This window comes from Garra rufa, unplaced genomic scaffold, assembly GCF_049309525.1.
Source record: "Garra rufa unplaced genomic scaffold, GarRuf1.0 hap1_unplaced_004, whole genome shotgun sequence".
Taxonomy (NCBI): domain Eukaryota; kingdom Metazoa; phylum Chordata; class Actinopteri; order Cypriniformes; family Cyprinidae; genus Garra; species Garra rufa.
This window is the reverse complement of record NW_027394279.1, coordinates 2,474,663-2,490,274: the sequence shown is the minus strand read 5'-3', so window position 1 is coordinate 2,490,274 and position 15,612 is coordinate 2,474,663. Positions and strand designations below refer to the sequence as shown.

The 15,612-nt window shown below is 41.3% G+C and overlaps 1 protein-coding gene across 1 annotated transcript in view; it reads left to right on the top strand.

Moving 5' to 3' along the window:
• The first annotated feature begins 214 nt into the window (after window positions 1-214).
• LOC141312708 (b(0,+)-type amino acid transporter 1) overlaps window positions 215-15,612 on the top strand; it is a 124,820-nt gene continuing 109,422 nt past the window's right edge. Inside the window, exons 1-4 of the mRNA XM_073832594.1 lie at window positions 215-925; window positions 1,819-1,952; window positions 2,129-2,258; window positions 10,018-10,142. Coding sequence (XP_073688695.1) covers window positions 215-925; window positions 1,819-1,952; window positions 2,129-2,258; window positions 10,018-10,142 — 1,100 coding nt within the window. The remainder of the gene's footprint in view (window positions 926-1,818; window positions 1,953-2,128; window positions 2,259-10,017; window positions 10,143-15,612) is intronic.

Below are 15,612 nucleotides of genomic sequence, written 5' to 3'. Positions count from 1 at the left end.
ATACATTTTAAATAGGGTAACTTGTAATCTGTAACCTATTACATTTCCAAAGTAACCTTTCCAACACTGTTGAAGCTATGAGACCTTAACCTGTCAGTTTAGTTAATATTGAACAAGAACTTTGAACTTCTTGAAACGCGTCTCTTTCTTCATTTTATCTTCTTCAGAATCACAGATCTGAGTCACGGCAGCCTTCTTTTTACATCTTAGAAAAATGAAAAAAGCAGGAAATGAAAAATTGGCCTTAAAACGGGAGTTGGGGCTCACCAGTGCTGTATCTTTGGTTGCAGGCATCATGATAGGTTCAGGAATTTTTATGTCTCCACAGTTTGTACTGGCGTATGTTGGGAGTTCAGGGGCAAGCTTGATCATCTGGGCAGTGTGTGGTATAGTATGCATGTGTACTGCTTTGTCATATTCTGAGATGGGAACCATTATAAGAGAATCAGGGGGCAACTATAGCTATATACTGCAAATTTATGGTCCTTGTCCTGCATTCATTGTGGCCTTTACAACCGTGTTTGTGATGAAGCCATCTGGGATTATAGCTGGTTCCCTGAGCTTTGCTAAATATGCCGCGGCACCATTTTACCCAGGCTGTACACCTCCCATACTAGTGGTGAAGTGTATTGCTGCAGCATGTGTGTTGGTGATTGCAATGGCCAACATGCTAAATATACGTTTTACCATGGCTACTCAGGTGGTCTTTATGGTGGCAAAATTTGTGGGTCTAATGATAATAGTTATTGGAGGAATTATAACACTTCTACAGGGAAACTATGGAAGCCTCTACAGTCTAGAAAGTGCCTTTGCAGACACAAAGCTTGGCATTAATACAGTTGGAATGGCACTGTATCAATGTCTGTGGTCATATTCTGGGTGGGCCAACTTAAACAATGTTACAGAGGAGGTGAAAAGGCCGGAGGTGAGATGAAATCTTCTGCCATGTCATGATTATATGCAGTATTTAAATTAATAAAGTAAGCTGATGTCATTATATAATTAAGGTAATAAATGTGGATATGTCCAACATGATTTTACGTTTATGTAAAATGTGGTTCTACAAAATGCATATTTTCTTACGTTTTCACAGGCACTAAATTGTACAATACTAAAGTATTTACAGCATTTTAATGCACAATACTGACGTATTTTCAGCATTTTATACATTTTTTTTACATAATGTTAATCAAGACTACACTTTAAAGGCACAATATGTAAGATTTGTTTATTAAAATATCCAAAAACCACTAGAATAGTGTTATATATTTTGTTTTGTAATTACATTACTTCTATATGCTTATAGGTAGACTATAAATAATATATTTTGAATGTAGTATTGTTACTAAAATTTCCCTGCATATTTAAGTTTTAAATTTATTTAAATTTGCTATAAAATGAGAAGGTTTAATTTTGGAGGTAGGTTAAGGTGTCTAAAAATCTAAACCGCTTATCGATAAAATTATTTAAAAAAATGCATTGATACAAATATCTTAATGATTAATTAATATTTTAAATATTAATATTTTATATTTAAATATTTTAGCAATTTCTATACATTTTAAACATTAAAATACATCCAAATTGTACATTTCATCATCAATAAAAGCATACAAAAATTTACGTTTTGTGGTTGTAAACGTTAAATACTAATACCTATATATATATATATATATATATATATATATATATATATATATATATATATATATATATACACACACACACAATGAGACCAGGCTGATATATCACAACCGCAAGAATTTATTTTATTCATCACTATAACCCTCTTTTTATTAAAATGATTTTGTCTTTCAGGTGAACCTGCCAAGGGCACTGATGATAGCTATTCCCATGGTAACAATTCTGTACCTAATGGTCAATGTCAGTTATCTAGTTGTCATGACACCTGCAGAGATGATATCATCCAGTGCAGTGGCTGTCACTTGGGGGTAAGAATCTGTGCAATGAATGCTGTACAATATGTTTTTTAGATAATATAACAAGTGTTATGTGCTCACATTTACAAAATGCTGTTGTTGTTATTTTACACAATCTTGATAATTATGTTGGGACAAGGATTTTTGTTCTATGATGTTCACTAACTATTATATGTTTCTTGCAAAAGGAATAAAGTATTAGGAAGATGGGGCTGGGTGATGTCTGTTGCTGCAGCACTCTCAGCATTTGGTTCTCTAAATGGATCCTTTTTCAGTGGAGGACGAGTGTGTTACGTAGCAGCGAGAGAGGGACACATGGTAAGAAATATTACAACTGAAAACAGTGTGAGAGACAAATCAGTAGTTTGAGTATAATGCAGAATTTGTAAATATAAAGATGATTACATTTTTACCCAGATGTACTGCTTACAGTTTTTGTGACAGCATTAATTACTTATTCTTTATACTTTATCTTACCCTCCTTTTATCAACAAAAAAATTAAATAAAAAGAATGAATTCAGGAAATTTACAGCATTAAACTATATGGCATAAGCTGATTGGTTCCTGTTGCATACGCAGCCAATGAGCTTGCTGGTCTACATTTAAATGGCTGTTTAGCATTTACTAGAGCAGTTCACAGCATGCTTTCTGAGTTACACTGTAACCCTTCATTCCAAAACATTCAGTTTTTTATCAGTTCCTGTTTATCTTAAATTAGAAGCATTTACTAAACTGTTTTAGAATTTTGCATTGATTATATTTAAACATATTACATATTTCATATGCCATTCAAAGGTTTTAATGTTTAGAGTTTTAATGTTTTTAAAAAAAGTTTTTTATGCTCATCAAGGCTGCATTTATTTGATCAAAAATACAGAAATAATACACTGTGAAATATTATTACGATGTAAAAGGATGTTTTTCTGTTATAATATACATTAAAATCTAAGTTATTCCTGTGATCCAAGCTGAATTTTTAGCATCATTACTCCAGTCTTCAGTGTCACATGGTCTTTCAGAAATCATTCTGATATGATATGTATGCCATTAGAGTAGTAAAACATGAAATATATTTTTTAAATGTTATGTTTTCCTAATAATGAATTGTCTCTTTTTTGCAAACCACCAATATAGAGTCTGTAATTTAATAAAACATGTAATTGTTAGATTTTTAATCTTGAAAGATGAATTTGACATTTCAATGGCCTCTCTTCAATTCACTCTATACGATGTTTTATAGGGAGCCAATGCAGTGCTGACAGAACCGGGCTAATATGGTCATACTTTCTAGTTCTAGTAAGAACTCTAGCTGCTGCATTTTGGACCAGCTGGAGTTTATTTATTAAGCGTGCAGAACAACCACCCAATAAAGCATTACAATAATCTACCCTTGAGGTCATGAACGCATGAATTAATGTTTCAGCATTTGACATTGATAGCATAGGTCGTAATTTCGATATATTTTTAAGATGGAAAAATGCGGTTTTGCAAATGCTAGAAATGTGGCTTTCAAAGGAGAGATTGCTATCGAATAGGACGCCTAGGTTCCTAACTGATGACGACGAATTTACAGAGCAGCCATCTAGTATTAGACTGTAGTAGGTCATTACTTGTAGAGGTTTTAGGTCCAATAATTAACACCTCTGTTTTTTCAGGATTTAACAGTAAGAAGTTATTCACCATCCAGTTTTTAATATCAGCTATGCATTCTGTTAGTTTTTCGAATTGATATGTTTTGCCGGGCTGTGAAGAAATATAGAGCTGAGTATCATATTGCCACAAACTGATGACGGTCTGATAAGTACGATTCGAACCAAGCCAGTGCACTACCATTAATGCCTACATAATTTTCAAGTCTATTTAAAAGAATGTTGTGGTCAATAGTATCAAACGCAGCACTAAGATCCAGTAGCACTAATAGAGAGATGCAACCACGATCGGTTGACAAGAGCAGGTCATTTGTAACTCTAATAAGAGCAGTCTCAGTACTATGATATGGTCTAAAACCTGACTGGAAATCCTCACAGATACCATTTTTCTCTAAGAAGGAGCATAATTGTGAGGATACTACCTTTTCTAGTATCTTTGACAGAAAAGGGAGATTCGAAATTGGTCTGTAGTTAATTAATTCAGTGGGGTCAAGTTGTGGTTTTTTAATGAGTGGCTTAATAACAGCCAGTTTGAAGGTTTTGGGGACATATCCTAATGATAGTGACGAATTAATAATATTCAGAAGACTTCTGGAAGTACCTCCTTTAGTAGCTTAGATGGAATAGGGTCTAACATGCATGTTGTAGGTTTAGATGATTTAACAATTTTATACAATTCTTCCTCTCCTATAATAGAGAATGAGTGGAATTGTTCCTCAGGAGATCTACAACGCATTATCTGATGCGATACTGTAGCGGGCGGCTGTATGGTTACAATTTTATCTCTAATAGTGTCTATCTTGGAGGTAAAGTACTTCATAAAGTCATTACTGCTGTGCTGTTGGGAAATGTCTGCACCTGTTTCTGCTATATTTTTCGTTAATTTAACCACAGTATTGAACAAATACCCAGGGTTATGTTTGTTTTCTTCTAAGAGAGATGAAAAGTAATCCGATCTGGCAGTTTTTAATGCTTTTCTATAAGATAAGTTAAATTCACGCCAAGCAGTACGAGAAACCTCTAGTTTTGTTTTCCTCCAGCTGCGTTCCATTTTTCGTGCTTTTCTCTTTAGGGCGCGAGTGTGATCGTTATACCATGGTGTTACACTGTTTTTCTTAATCTTTTTTAAGCACACTGGAGCAACTGTATCTAAAGTGCTAGAAAAGAGAGATTCCATAGTTTCTATTACATCAAGTTTTTCTGAGCTATTGGATATGCTGAGGAATTCAGATAAGTCAGGAAGATTACTTACAAAGCAGTCTTTTGTAGTAGAAGTGATGGTTCTACCGTACTTGTAGCAAGGAGTTGAATTTACAGTTTTAGCTATCTGGAGTATACAAGAGACTAGATAATGATCTGAGATATCATCGCTTTGCTGCAGAATTTCAACACCATTAACATCAATTCCATGTGACAGTATTAAATCTAGAGTATGATTTCGGCAATGAGTAGGACCTGACACGTGTCGTCTAACCCCAATAGAGTTCAAAATATCTATAAATGCTGTTCCTAATGCATCTTTATCATTATCAACATGGATGTTAAAATTACCCACTATTAAGACTTTATCTGCGGCCAACATCAACTCGGATAGAAAATCAGCAAATTCTTTAATAAAGTCTGTATGGTGCCCTGGTGGCCTGTAAACAGTAGCTAGTACAAACGTCACGGCGGATTTATCATTAGCACTTGTTTCTCTGGATAATGCTATATGAAGCACCATTACTTCAAACGATTTATATTTGAAGTCCTTTCTCTGAGAGACATTGAGAATATTGCTATAAATAGTAGAAACACCTCCCCCTTTACCTTTTAGACACGGTTCATGTTTATAACAGTAATCTTGGAGGGTGGACTCGTTTAAAATAATGTAATCGTCTGGTTTTAGCCAGGTTTCTGTCAAACAGAGCACATCTAGCTTATAATCAGTGATCATATCATTTACAAAAAGTGCTTTCGTAGAAAGGGACCTGATATTTAATAAGCCAAGCTTTATCAATTGTTTCTCTGTATTATATATATTTTTTATTTGTTGAACATCAATTAAATTGTTAGTCTTGATTTGATTCAGGCGTTTTTTGTATTTTCTTGCTCGGGGAACAGACACAGTCTCTATAGTGTGATATCTAGGTGAAAGGGTCTCTATGTGCTGAGAATTAACTGATTTCTGTGACGTGAGGCGGCTAGCAGACGGTCGGTTTAGCCAGTCTGTCTGCTTCCTGACCTGGGCCCCAGTTAGTCAAGTGCAAACGCTAAGACTATGTGCCATATTTCTAGATAGGAGAGATGCTCCACATCCGGAGGGATGAAGACCATCTCTTTTCAACAGGTCAGGTCTGCCCCAGAAACTCGTCCAATTGTCTATGAAACCTATGTTATTTCGTGGGCACCACTTTGACATTGAGTGACCACAGTCTACTGTGTATCTCGTCACCACAGTAAGCAGGGAGGGGACCAGAGCATATTACAGTGTCTGACATCGTACTTGCAAGTTCACACACCTCTTTAACATTATTTTTAGTGATCTCCGACTGGCGAAGTTGAACATCATTAGTGCCGACGTGAATAACAATCTTACTGAATTTACGTTTAGCATTAGCCAGCACTTTTAAATTGCCAAGATGTCAGGCGCTCTGGCTCCCGGTAAACACTGGACTATGGTGGCTGGAGTCTCTATTTTCACGTTCTGTACAATAGAATCGCCAATTACTAGAGCACTTTCCTCAGGTTTCTCAGTGGGTGGTTCACTGAGTGGGGAGAACCTGTTTGATGTTCTGATCGGAACGGAAGAGCGGTGTTTTGACCCGCGACTATGCTGTCTCACAGTAACCCAGTTGCCCTGCTGCACGGGTGTTGTTACTGGAACCGAGCAATGTACAGGGCTTTCTGAGCTAGTCACATCCAAAACCGTATCTAAGGCCCTCACATTCTTACTATCCTCTATTAAAGTTTGGATGCGTGATTCTAGTTCTGAAATCTTCTCTGTCAGCCTGACTATATTCCTGCATTTATCACATGTATAAGGCTCACTGCTGACAGAGATAGATAAGCTATACATGTGGCAAGCAGTGCAGACAACAATTGTAGGAGAAGAAGCCATTACTCACCGTGATTGTGGAATGATTCCAACTTACCACTGTTGTTGTTTGAATTCCTGAAAAAACGGAACGGAACTGGCTAAAGGAGTACTAACGATATTAAACACAAGAGAAAAAACGTGAATGGAACGCAGATGACAAGCTAACCGGCTAACGCAATGCTAAAGATAGTAAACAAGAGTTAAAAGCGTAAATGGAGTGCGAGTGGAAAGTTAACTGGCTAATGGAATGCTAACGTGCTGCACTCGTGATTATAGAATAAGGCGAACGATCAAATTAGTCAGATTAGTTTGATGGATAAGATCAGAAAACCGAAGCTGCAGGGAGCAACAAACACAGACCACTCTGCAGCAAGGCAAGGCAAACAGGAAGCAGGGAAAACAGTGAAACAGCGACACCCACAGGACAGGCTCCCCCACAGTTGTGCTGCTTAATATATTTTTTGGACCTGTGATTCAAAAGTTTGGGGTTTTTTATTCTTTCTTTTTTTTTAAAGAAATTAATATTTTTATTCAGAAAGGATAAGTTAAATAATAATAAAAAAAAAATATATATATATATATATATATATATAGGAAAGACATATTGTCAGGATTATGTCTGTGTTTTGTTCTGTTTTCCTTGTGTTTTCCCCCTCTGTTTCCAGGTTAAATGGATTAGTCCTTGTCTTCCCCTCTAGTTTTGTTTCCATTTGGTTTGTTCTTGCCCATATTTGTATTTCCCCCTTGTTATCTTGTTATCTCGTTTGTAACCACGCCCTGTCCTTTGTGTATTTAAGGTTCTGTGTTTGCACTCCCCGTTTGTCCGTCGATGAAGTTACTTCGTGTTTTCCATGTGCTCCCGGATTTATGTTTGTTTTTTCTTAAATAAAGTGTTTTTGTTTGTATTCCGTTTCCCCGGCTTCTGTTTGGATCTCCACCACTTCACCTCCAATACACGACCGTGATAGATCGATGGACCAAATACAAGAAGATGAACCGGGCTGAGGACCTCCTTTGGAACTTGCATCAAGGTGAGCGTTCGCTGGAGGAATATGTGGAGGAGTTTTTGAGCGTTTACCATCTGGTGGGATGGAGTGACAAGAGGGTTAACGCATGTTTCCAGATTGGACTCAAAGATGATAGTTTGTTTAATTTGATTACTCCTAGTGATTGCTACCGTCCTGTAGCAGATTTTGTAAATTTTGTTCTTGATTTATGTGATTCCCCATTCCAAGTCATGGTGGAGGATGGTAATCCTCCTCCCATCTGGAAACATGCCAAAACCCTCCGCATATCACTCTAGCGACCTCACTCCCTTGTCCCCCACGTGTCCCCAAGTCCTCCTAAGCCCCACGATGGTCCTCAGCCCAGTGTCTCAGGCTTCCTCTCCGCGTTCAAGCCCGTCAGTTGCCACGCCAGAGTCTGCACGCAAAATGGCTGCCACGCAGGAGTCTGCACGCAAGATGGCCTCCGTTCCTGAGTCTCTGGCCAAGATGGCCGCCAAGCCTGAGTCCCCGGCCAAAATGGCCGCCAAGCCTGAATCTGCACCCAAGATGGCTACCGTCAAGTCAGAATCTCCGCTGGTTCCGCCCCAGTCTCCCAGAGTCTTCGCTGGTTCCACCCAGCCTTCCAGTGACCGCGCCGCCAGAGCGCCCTCCAGTGACCGCTCGCCCAGAGCCTGCTCTTCCAGAGTCTCCGCTGGAGACGCCCAGCCCCCCAGAGTCTCCGCTGGGGTCGTCCAGTCCTCCAGAGCCCGCTCCTCAAGAGCGCCGTCCAGAGCCCGCTCCTCAAGAGCGCCGTCCAGAGCCCGCTCCTCAAGATCCAGCGCGCTCTCCAGAGCTGGAGCTCTCTCCTGCGCGCCCTCCAGAGCCGGCGCTTTTTCCAGCACGCCCTTCCGTGCTCTCCTGGGTGGACTATGCCTTAAGTTTCCCCAAGAAATTTTTTTTTTGGGGGGGGGGTACTCCCCTGATCAGCCATGGCCACCTGGAATGTTTACTCGGCCATGGCTTCCTGAGCCCCCAGATCTGCCATGGCCACCTGGACTGTTTACTCGGCCATGGCTTCCTGAGCCCCCAGATCCGCCATGGCCACCTGGACTGTTTACTCAGCCATGGCTTCCTGAGCCCCCAGATCCGCCATGGCCACCTGGACTGTTTACTCGGCCATGGCTTCCTGAGCACCCAGATCCGCCATGGCCACCTGGACTGTTCACCCGGCCATGGCCCCCTGAGCTCCCAGACCCACCATGGCCTCCTGGACTGTTCACCCGGCCATGGCCCCCTGAGCTCCCTGATCCGCCCTGGAGACCACCATCCTGTGTCCCTACCTAGCGGTCTCCAGGACGCCCACCCTCCCTCCCCTATAGATGTTATTAGGCGCGAGACGCGCCTTCGGGGAGGGGGGGGTGTAATGTCAGGATTATGTCTGTGTTTTGTTCTGTTTTCCTAGTGTTTTTCCCCCTCTGTTTCTAGTTTAAATGGTTTAGTCCTTGTCTTCCCCTCTAGTTTTGTTTCCATTTGGTTTGTTCTTGCCCATATTTGTATTTCCCCCTTGTTACCTCGTTTGTAACCACGCCCTGTCCTTTGTGTATTTAAGGTTCTGTGTTTGCACTACCCGTTTGTCCGTCGATGAAGTTACTTTGTGTTTTCCATGTGCTCCCGGATTTATGTTTGTTTTTTCTTAAAGTGTTTTTGTTTGTATTCCGTTTCCCCGGCTTCTGTTTGGATCTCCACCACTTCACCTCCAATACACGACCATGACACATATATTGTTAGAAAGTATTTACATTTTGAATAAATGCTGTTCTTTTTTAACTTTTTTTTATCATCAAAGAATCCTGAAAAAAGTATCCCAGATTCCAAATTTGGCAGCACAACTGTTGCCAGCATAGATAATTCATAATAAATCGGATAATAAATCAGCATCATTAGAATGGTTTCTGAAGGATCATGTGACTGATGAAAATTCAGCTTTGCATCACACGAATAAATTACATTTTATATTATAATAAACTAGAAACCATTATTTTATATTGTAGTAACATTTTGCAAAGTACTGTTTTTCTTCTGTATTTGTGATGAAATAAATGCAGCCTTGATGAGCATAAGAGACTTCTTAAAAAACATTCTTCTTTAAAAACATTCAACAGTCTTGTAGACTTGTACAAGATCATTACAAGATCCCAAACTTTTGAACGACAGTGTATATTTACATTTAGTAGTGTTTTATCATATAGTTTCTGTATATTTGTGCACCACAACAAATATACTGAAAATCATATGTATCATAAATGTACATGAACTATCTGGATCTAGAAAAGTACAATCATAAGTGTTTCCTGTCTTTCAGCCAGACATCCTAGCCATGGCTCACATGCGCAGGCTTACTCCCTCTCCAGCCCTCATTTTCAACACAGTCATTGCTCTTATTGTTCTCATTCCAGGAGACTTCCAGGCCATAGTGAACTTCTTCAGGTATAGTGCCTGATTTTGCATGACCTTTACCATCTATGTACTTTTATTACTAAGGTAATAAAAATAATGCTTAAAACATTCTATGAAAAACTACACAACAAAAGTATGTCAAGACAAACTTTGATGGTGGCATGAGAAGCCTGACCAGAAAGTTTTAAGTATTTTAAAGGCTTTAAAGGGGTTCTGCATTCTGACTTATTTACACTGCTAAAGAGTTTGATTATCATGCTAAACATGTCCAAAGTCTCAAGAAACAAATATGTGACCCTGGACCACAAAACCAGTCTTAAGTCGCTGGGGTATATTTGTAGCAATAGCCAAAAATACATTGCATGGGTCAAAATTTTAGATTTTTCTTTTATGCCAAAAATCATTAAGAAATTAAGTAAAGTTGATGTTCCATGAAGATTTTTTTGTAAAATTCCTACTGTAAACATATCAAAATGTAATTTTTGATTAGTAATATGCATTGTTAAGAACCTAATTTGGACAACTTTAAAGGTGATTTTCTCAGTCTTTTTGATTTTTTTGCATCCTCAGATTTCTGATTTCAAACAGATGTATCTCAGCCAAATATTGTCCTATCCTAACAAACCATACACCAATAGAAAGCTTATTTATTGGGCTTTTATATGATGTATAAATCTCAGTTTTGTCAAATTTAACCTTATGACTGGTTTTGTGGTCCAGGGTCACATATAACAGAGTATTTCCATGATAGAGTATTTCCATGCCAAAGACATTCCTTTAGGGTTTGCATAAGTTTTAGAAAGTTTTTTTTTCCTTCCTTTTTTGTCCCTGTATGACATTATAAAGGGCAGGATTAATATAATTAATATCATTGCTTGCAGATTTTAGCATTGATAACATGTTCATAGCATGTTTTAGCACATTATTAGCATGTTATTTTACTTATGGCAGCATGTTTAACACATGGCTAATGTGTTTTAGTGTTTTGCTAACATGTTTCTAGCATTTTTTTAACATGTTGCTAGCATAAATTATCACATTTCTAGTATATTTCAGTGTGTTCACATTATTAGCATTTTAATGTAGTGCTAGCATGCCATAGGTCACTTCACTAAAAATAAATAAATAAACATGTTTCTAACTCTAAAGATGTTTTTTCTTAGGGCCTTTATTTCTTTTAAAAGAATTGGGGATTTGCCATCCTTCTTATACTTAGCTATTTTGCATCCTCACCCTAATTATCTTCCTAAAGTTCCATTCTTGACCATACACCCAGTCATTCTTGAAGACTTCTGCCCTCCGCCATTCACAAGCAAAAGAGACTTCAGTTCCTGTGTCTTCACAGTACATGATCTTCAGATTTACATCCACTGCACTAGCCAGTGGTGTAAGTTGGAGAAGCATTTCATATGTTATGGGGGCCTGTTTATCTATATTAAATACCAATAAATATAATGAAACCTTTATAAACATTATATCCGTAATCCACAACAAACCCTTTAAATTAAATGGTATTACAGAACAAGAATGAAAAACGAGTAGCTCAAAAATGTTATATTAAACTATAAAATACAACACAAATTAGGCTATAGTGAATACAGAATACAAAAGTCAAGCTAAAATTAATAGAGGAAACTCTATTATCCATGCTGTTAACAAGTCTTTGTACTTCACAGTGTTGGGCAGTAGCGTCGCTACTAGCTTAACTACATTTCTCAGTAGCATGGTGGTAGCGTTGCTGTTCTCTAAATCAAATAGCTTTTCAGTAGCAGAGCTCTTTTTTGATCAAGTTGCGCAGTACGTTAAATTCTACGAAAATAACCCTGCTGAAAAAAACAACTAAAACCAGCCTAGGCTGGTTGGCTGGTCTTAGCTGGAAGTAGCTGGTTTTAGCTGGTCTTCCAGCCTGGCCAGGCTGGGAAAGTGGCCAAAACCCCTCTAAAACCAGCCTGCTGACCAGCTAAAACCAGGCTGGTAGACTGTTTTTTTTTTTTCACCAGGGAATGCACACCCGAGGCTGATGCAGCCACACGCTTCGCTTTGCCGCATAACTCCTGCCTCTCTGTGTGCATGTCAACATCCTGTCAGAAAGCGATACATCTAACGACGAATGCAATGATATTTTGTTGATAAAACAATTTCACAAAAAAAGATTATGTGAAACTAAGATGTTAATACTTCAGGAAAAAAAAATTGGATAGTTGGAAGTTGACATGCACACAGACGTAGTAGGTGGACTTTTTTTTTACGTGCTTTTCCCAAACCAGGGAAGTGACGTTGACGTCGATTTTTGAGACTAGTAGGGATCGGGTAACAGCTGTTTTTAATACACTCATGGTGGACTTACAAATTTTCCAATGCAGCGTTTTGTGAGTACATACCCTATTTACACTACTGTAGAAGTTTGGTAAGATTACTATTATTAAGTTGTATTACTAAGTTGTTAATACTTCAGGAAAAAAATATTGGATAGTTGGAAGTTGACATGCACACAGACGTAGTAGGTGGACTTTTTTATGTGTTTTTCCCAAACCAGGGAAGTGACGTCGACGTCGATTTTTGAGACTAGTAGGGATCGGGTAACAGTTGTTTTAAAAATCCAAATAGGCGACACGTCGACGTCACTTCCCTGGTTTGGGAAAAGCAGGTAAAAGTCCACCTACTACGTCTGTGTGCATGTCAACATCCTGTCAGAAAGCCATGCATCTAACGACGAATGCAATGATATTTTGTTGATAAAAAAATTTCACCAAAAAAGATTATGTGAAACTAAGTTGTTAATACTTCAGGAAAAAAAAATTGTATAGTTGGAAGTTGACATGCACACAGATGTAGTAGGTGGACTTTTTTTACGTGCTTTTCTCAAACCAGCGAAGTGACGACGACGTCGATTTTTGAGACTAGTAGGGATCGGGTAACAGTTGTTTTTAATACACTCATGGTGGATTTACAAATTTTCCAATGCAGCGTTTTGTGAGTACATACCCTATTTACACTACTGTAGAAGTTTGGTATGATTACTATTACTAAGTTGTATTACTTAGTTGTTAATACTTCAGGGAAAAAAAATTGGATAGTTGGAAGTTGACATGCACATAGACATAGTAGGTGGACTTTTTTTACGTGCTTTTCCCAAACCAGGAAAGTGATGTCAACGACGATTTTTGAGACTAGTAGGGATCGGGTAACAGTTATTTTAAAAATCCAAATAGGCGACACGTCAACGTCACTTCCCTGGTTTGGGAAAAGCACGTAAAAGTCCACCTACTACGTCTGTGTGCATGTCAACATCCTGTCAGAAAGCGATGCATCTAACAACGAATGCAATGATATTTTGTTGATAAAACTATTTCACCAAAAAAGATTATGTGAAACTAAGTGTCACAGTCAGGCGGGGTTGAGGAGTGGAGATGGATGAGGAGAACCGGAGTAAATTAAATGTAAACAGTTTATTTAAAAGAAACACTGAAATACAAACAAAATAAACAAAAACCAGGAGATCAAATGAGAACATGTAACGTTAACGACGGACAAGGGGTAGTGAGCAGACACAGACTTAAATACACTGAAGCCAGGGCGTGGTTACAAACTAGATAATAGGATGACGAGGGGGAAATACAAATATGGGCATGACTAGACCAAATGAGACAGAACTAAAGGGGGAGACAAGGACTAAACCATTAGAATTGGAAACATAGGGGGGAAAACACTAGGAGAACAGAACAAGACAGGACAAAATACTGACATTACACCCCCTCCCCAAAAGGCGCGTCTCGCGCCGTCTAACATCCAAAGGGGAGGGGGGTGGGAGCCCTGAAGACCACTAGACAGGGATACAGGAACCACAGGACACAGGGGTGGTCTCCAGGGTGGATCAGGGAGCTCCGGAGGCCATGGCCGGGTAAGCAGTCCGAGAGGCAATGGCGGATCTGGGAGCTCAGGGGGCCATGGCCGGGTAAACAGTCCGGGAGGCCATGGCGGATCTGGGGGCTCAGGAAGCCGTGGCCGGGTAAACAGTCCAGGTGGCCATGGCCGGGTAAACAGTCCAGGTGGCCATGGCCGAGTAAAAAGTCCAGGTGGCCATGGCCGAGTAAACAGTCCAAGTGGCCATGGCCGAGTAAACAGTCCAGGTTGCCATGGCCGAGTAAACAGTCCAGGTGGCCATGGCTGATCAGGGGAGTAGCCCCCCCCCAAAAAAAATTTTCTTGGGGGAACCTAGGGCATAGTCCACCCAGAAGAGCACGGAAGGGTACGCAGGAGAGAGCTCTGGCTCTGGAGGGCGTGCAGGAGGGCGCGCTGGCTCTTGAGGCGCGGGCTCTGGACGGCGCTCTTGAGGAGCAGGCTCTGGACGGCGCTCTTGAGGAGCAGGTTCTGGACGGCGCTCTTAAGGGGGGGGCTCTGGACGGCGCTCTTGAGGAGCGGGCTCTGGACGGCGCTCTTGAGGAGCGGGCTCTGGACGGCTAGACGACCCCAGCAGAGATTCAGGAGGGCTGGGCGTCTCCAGCGGAGACACTGAAGGAGCTAGCTCTGGCGGCGCGGTCACTGGAGGGCGCTCTGGCGGCGCGGTCACTGGAGGGCACTCTGGCGGCGCAGTCACTGGAGGGCTGGGCAGAACCAGCAAAGACTCTGGGAGACTGGGCGGAACCAGAGGAGGCTCTGGGAGGCTGGGCGGAACCAGCGGAGGCTCAGGGAGTCTGGGCGGAACCAGCTGAGGCTCAGACTTGGCGGTAGCCATCTTGGGTGCAGACTCAGGCTTGGCGGCCATCTTGGCCGGGGACTCAGGCTTGGCGGCCATCTTGGCTGGGAACTCAGGAACATCGGCCGTCTTGGCCGGGGACTCAGGCTTGGCACCATCTTGGCCAGGAACTCAGGCTTGGCAGCCATCTTGGCCGGGAACTCGGGATCAACGGCCATCTTGGCCAGGGATTCAGGCTTGGTGGCCATCTTGACCGGGAACTCAGGAACGGCGGCCATCTTGGCTGGGAACTCAGGAACGGAGGCCATATTGGCAGGTGAGAGCTCCGGCTCTGGAGGGCGCGCAGGAGAGAGCTCCGGCTCTGGAGGGCGCGCAGGAGAGAGCTCCGGCTCTGTACGGCGCGCTGGCTCTTGAGGAGCGGGCTCTGGACGGCGCTCTTGAGGAGCAGGCTCTGGACGGCGCTCTTGAGGAGCAGGCTCTGGACGGCGCTCTTAAGGGGGGGGCTCTGGACGGCGCTCTTGAGGAGCGGGCTCTGGACGGCGCTCTTGAGGAGCGGGCTCTGGACGGCACTCTTGAGGAGCGGGCTCTGGACGGCTGGACGACCCCAGCGGAGATTCAGGAGGGCTGGGCATCTCCAGCGGAGACACTGAAGGAGCTAGATCTGGGCGAGCGGTCACTGGAGGGCGCGGTCACTGGAGGGCTGGGCGGAACCAGCAAAGACTCTGACATGGCAGCCATTTTGCTTGCAGACACTGTCATGGCAACCATCTTACTTGCAGACTCTGGCGTGGCAGCCATCTTGCT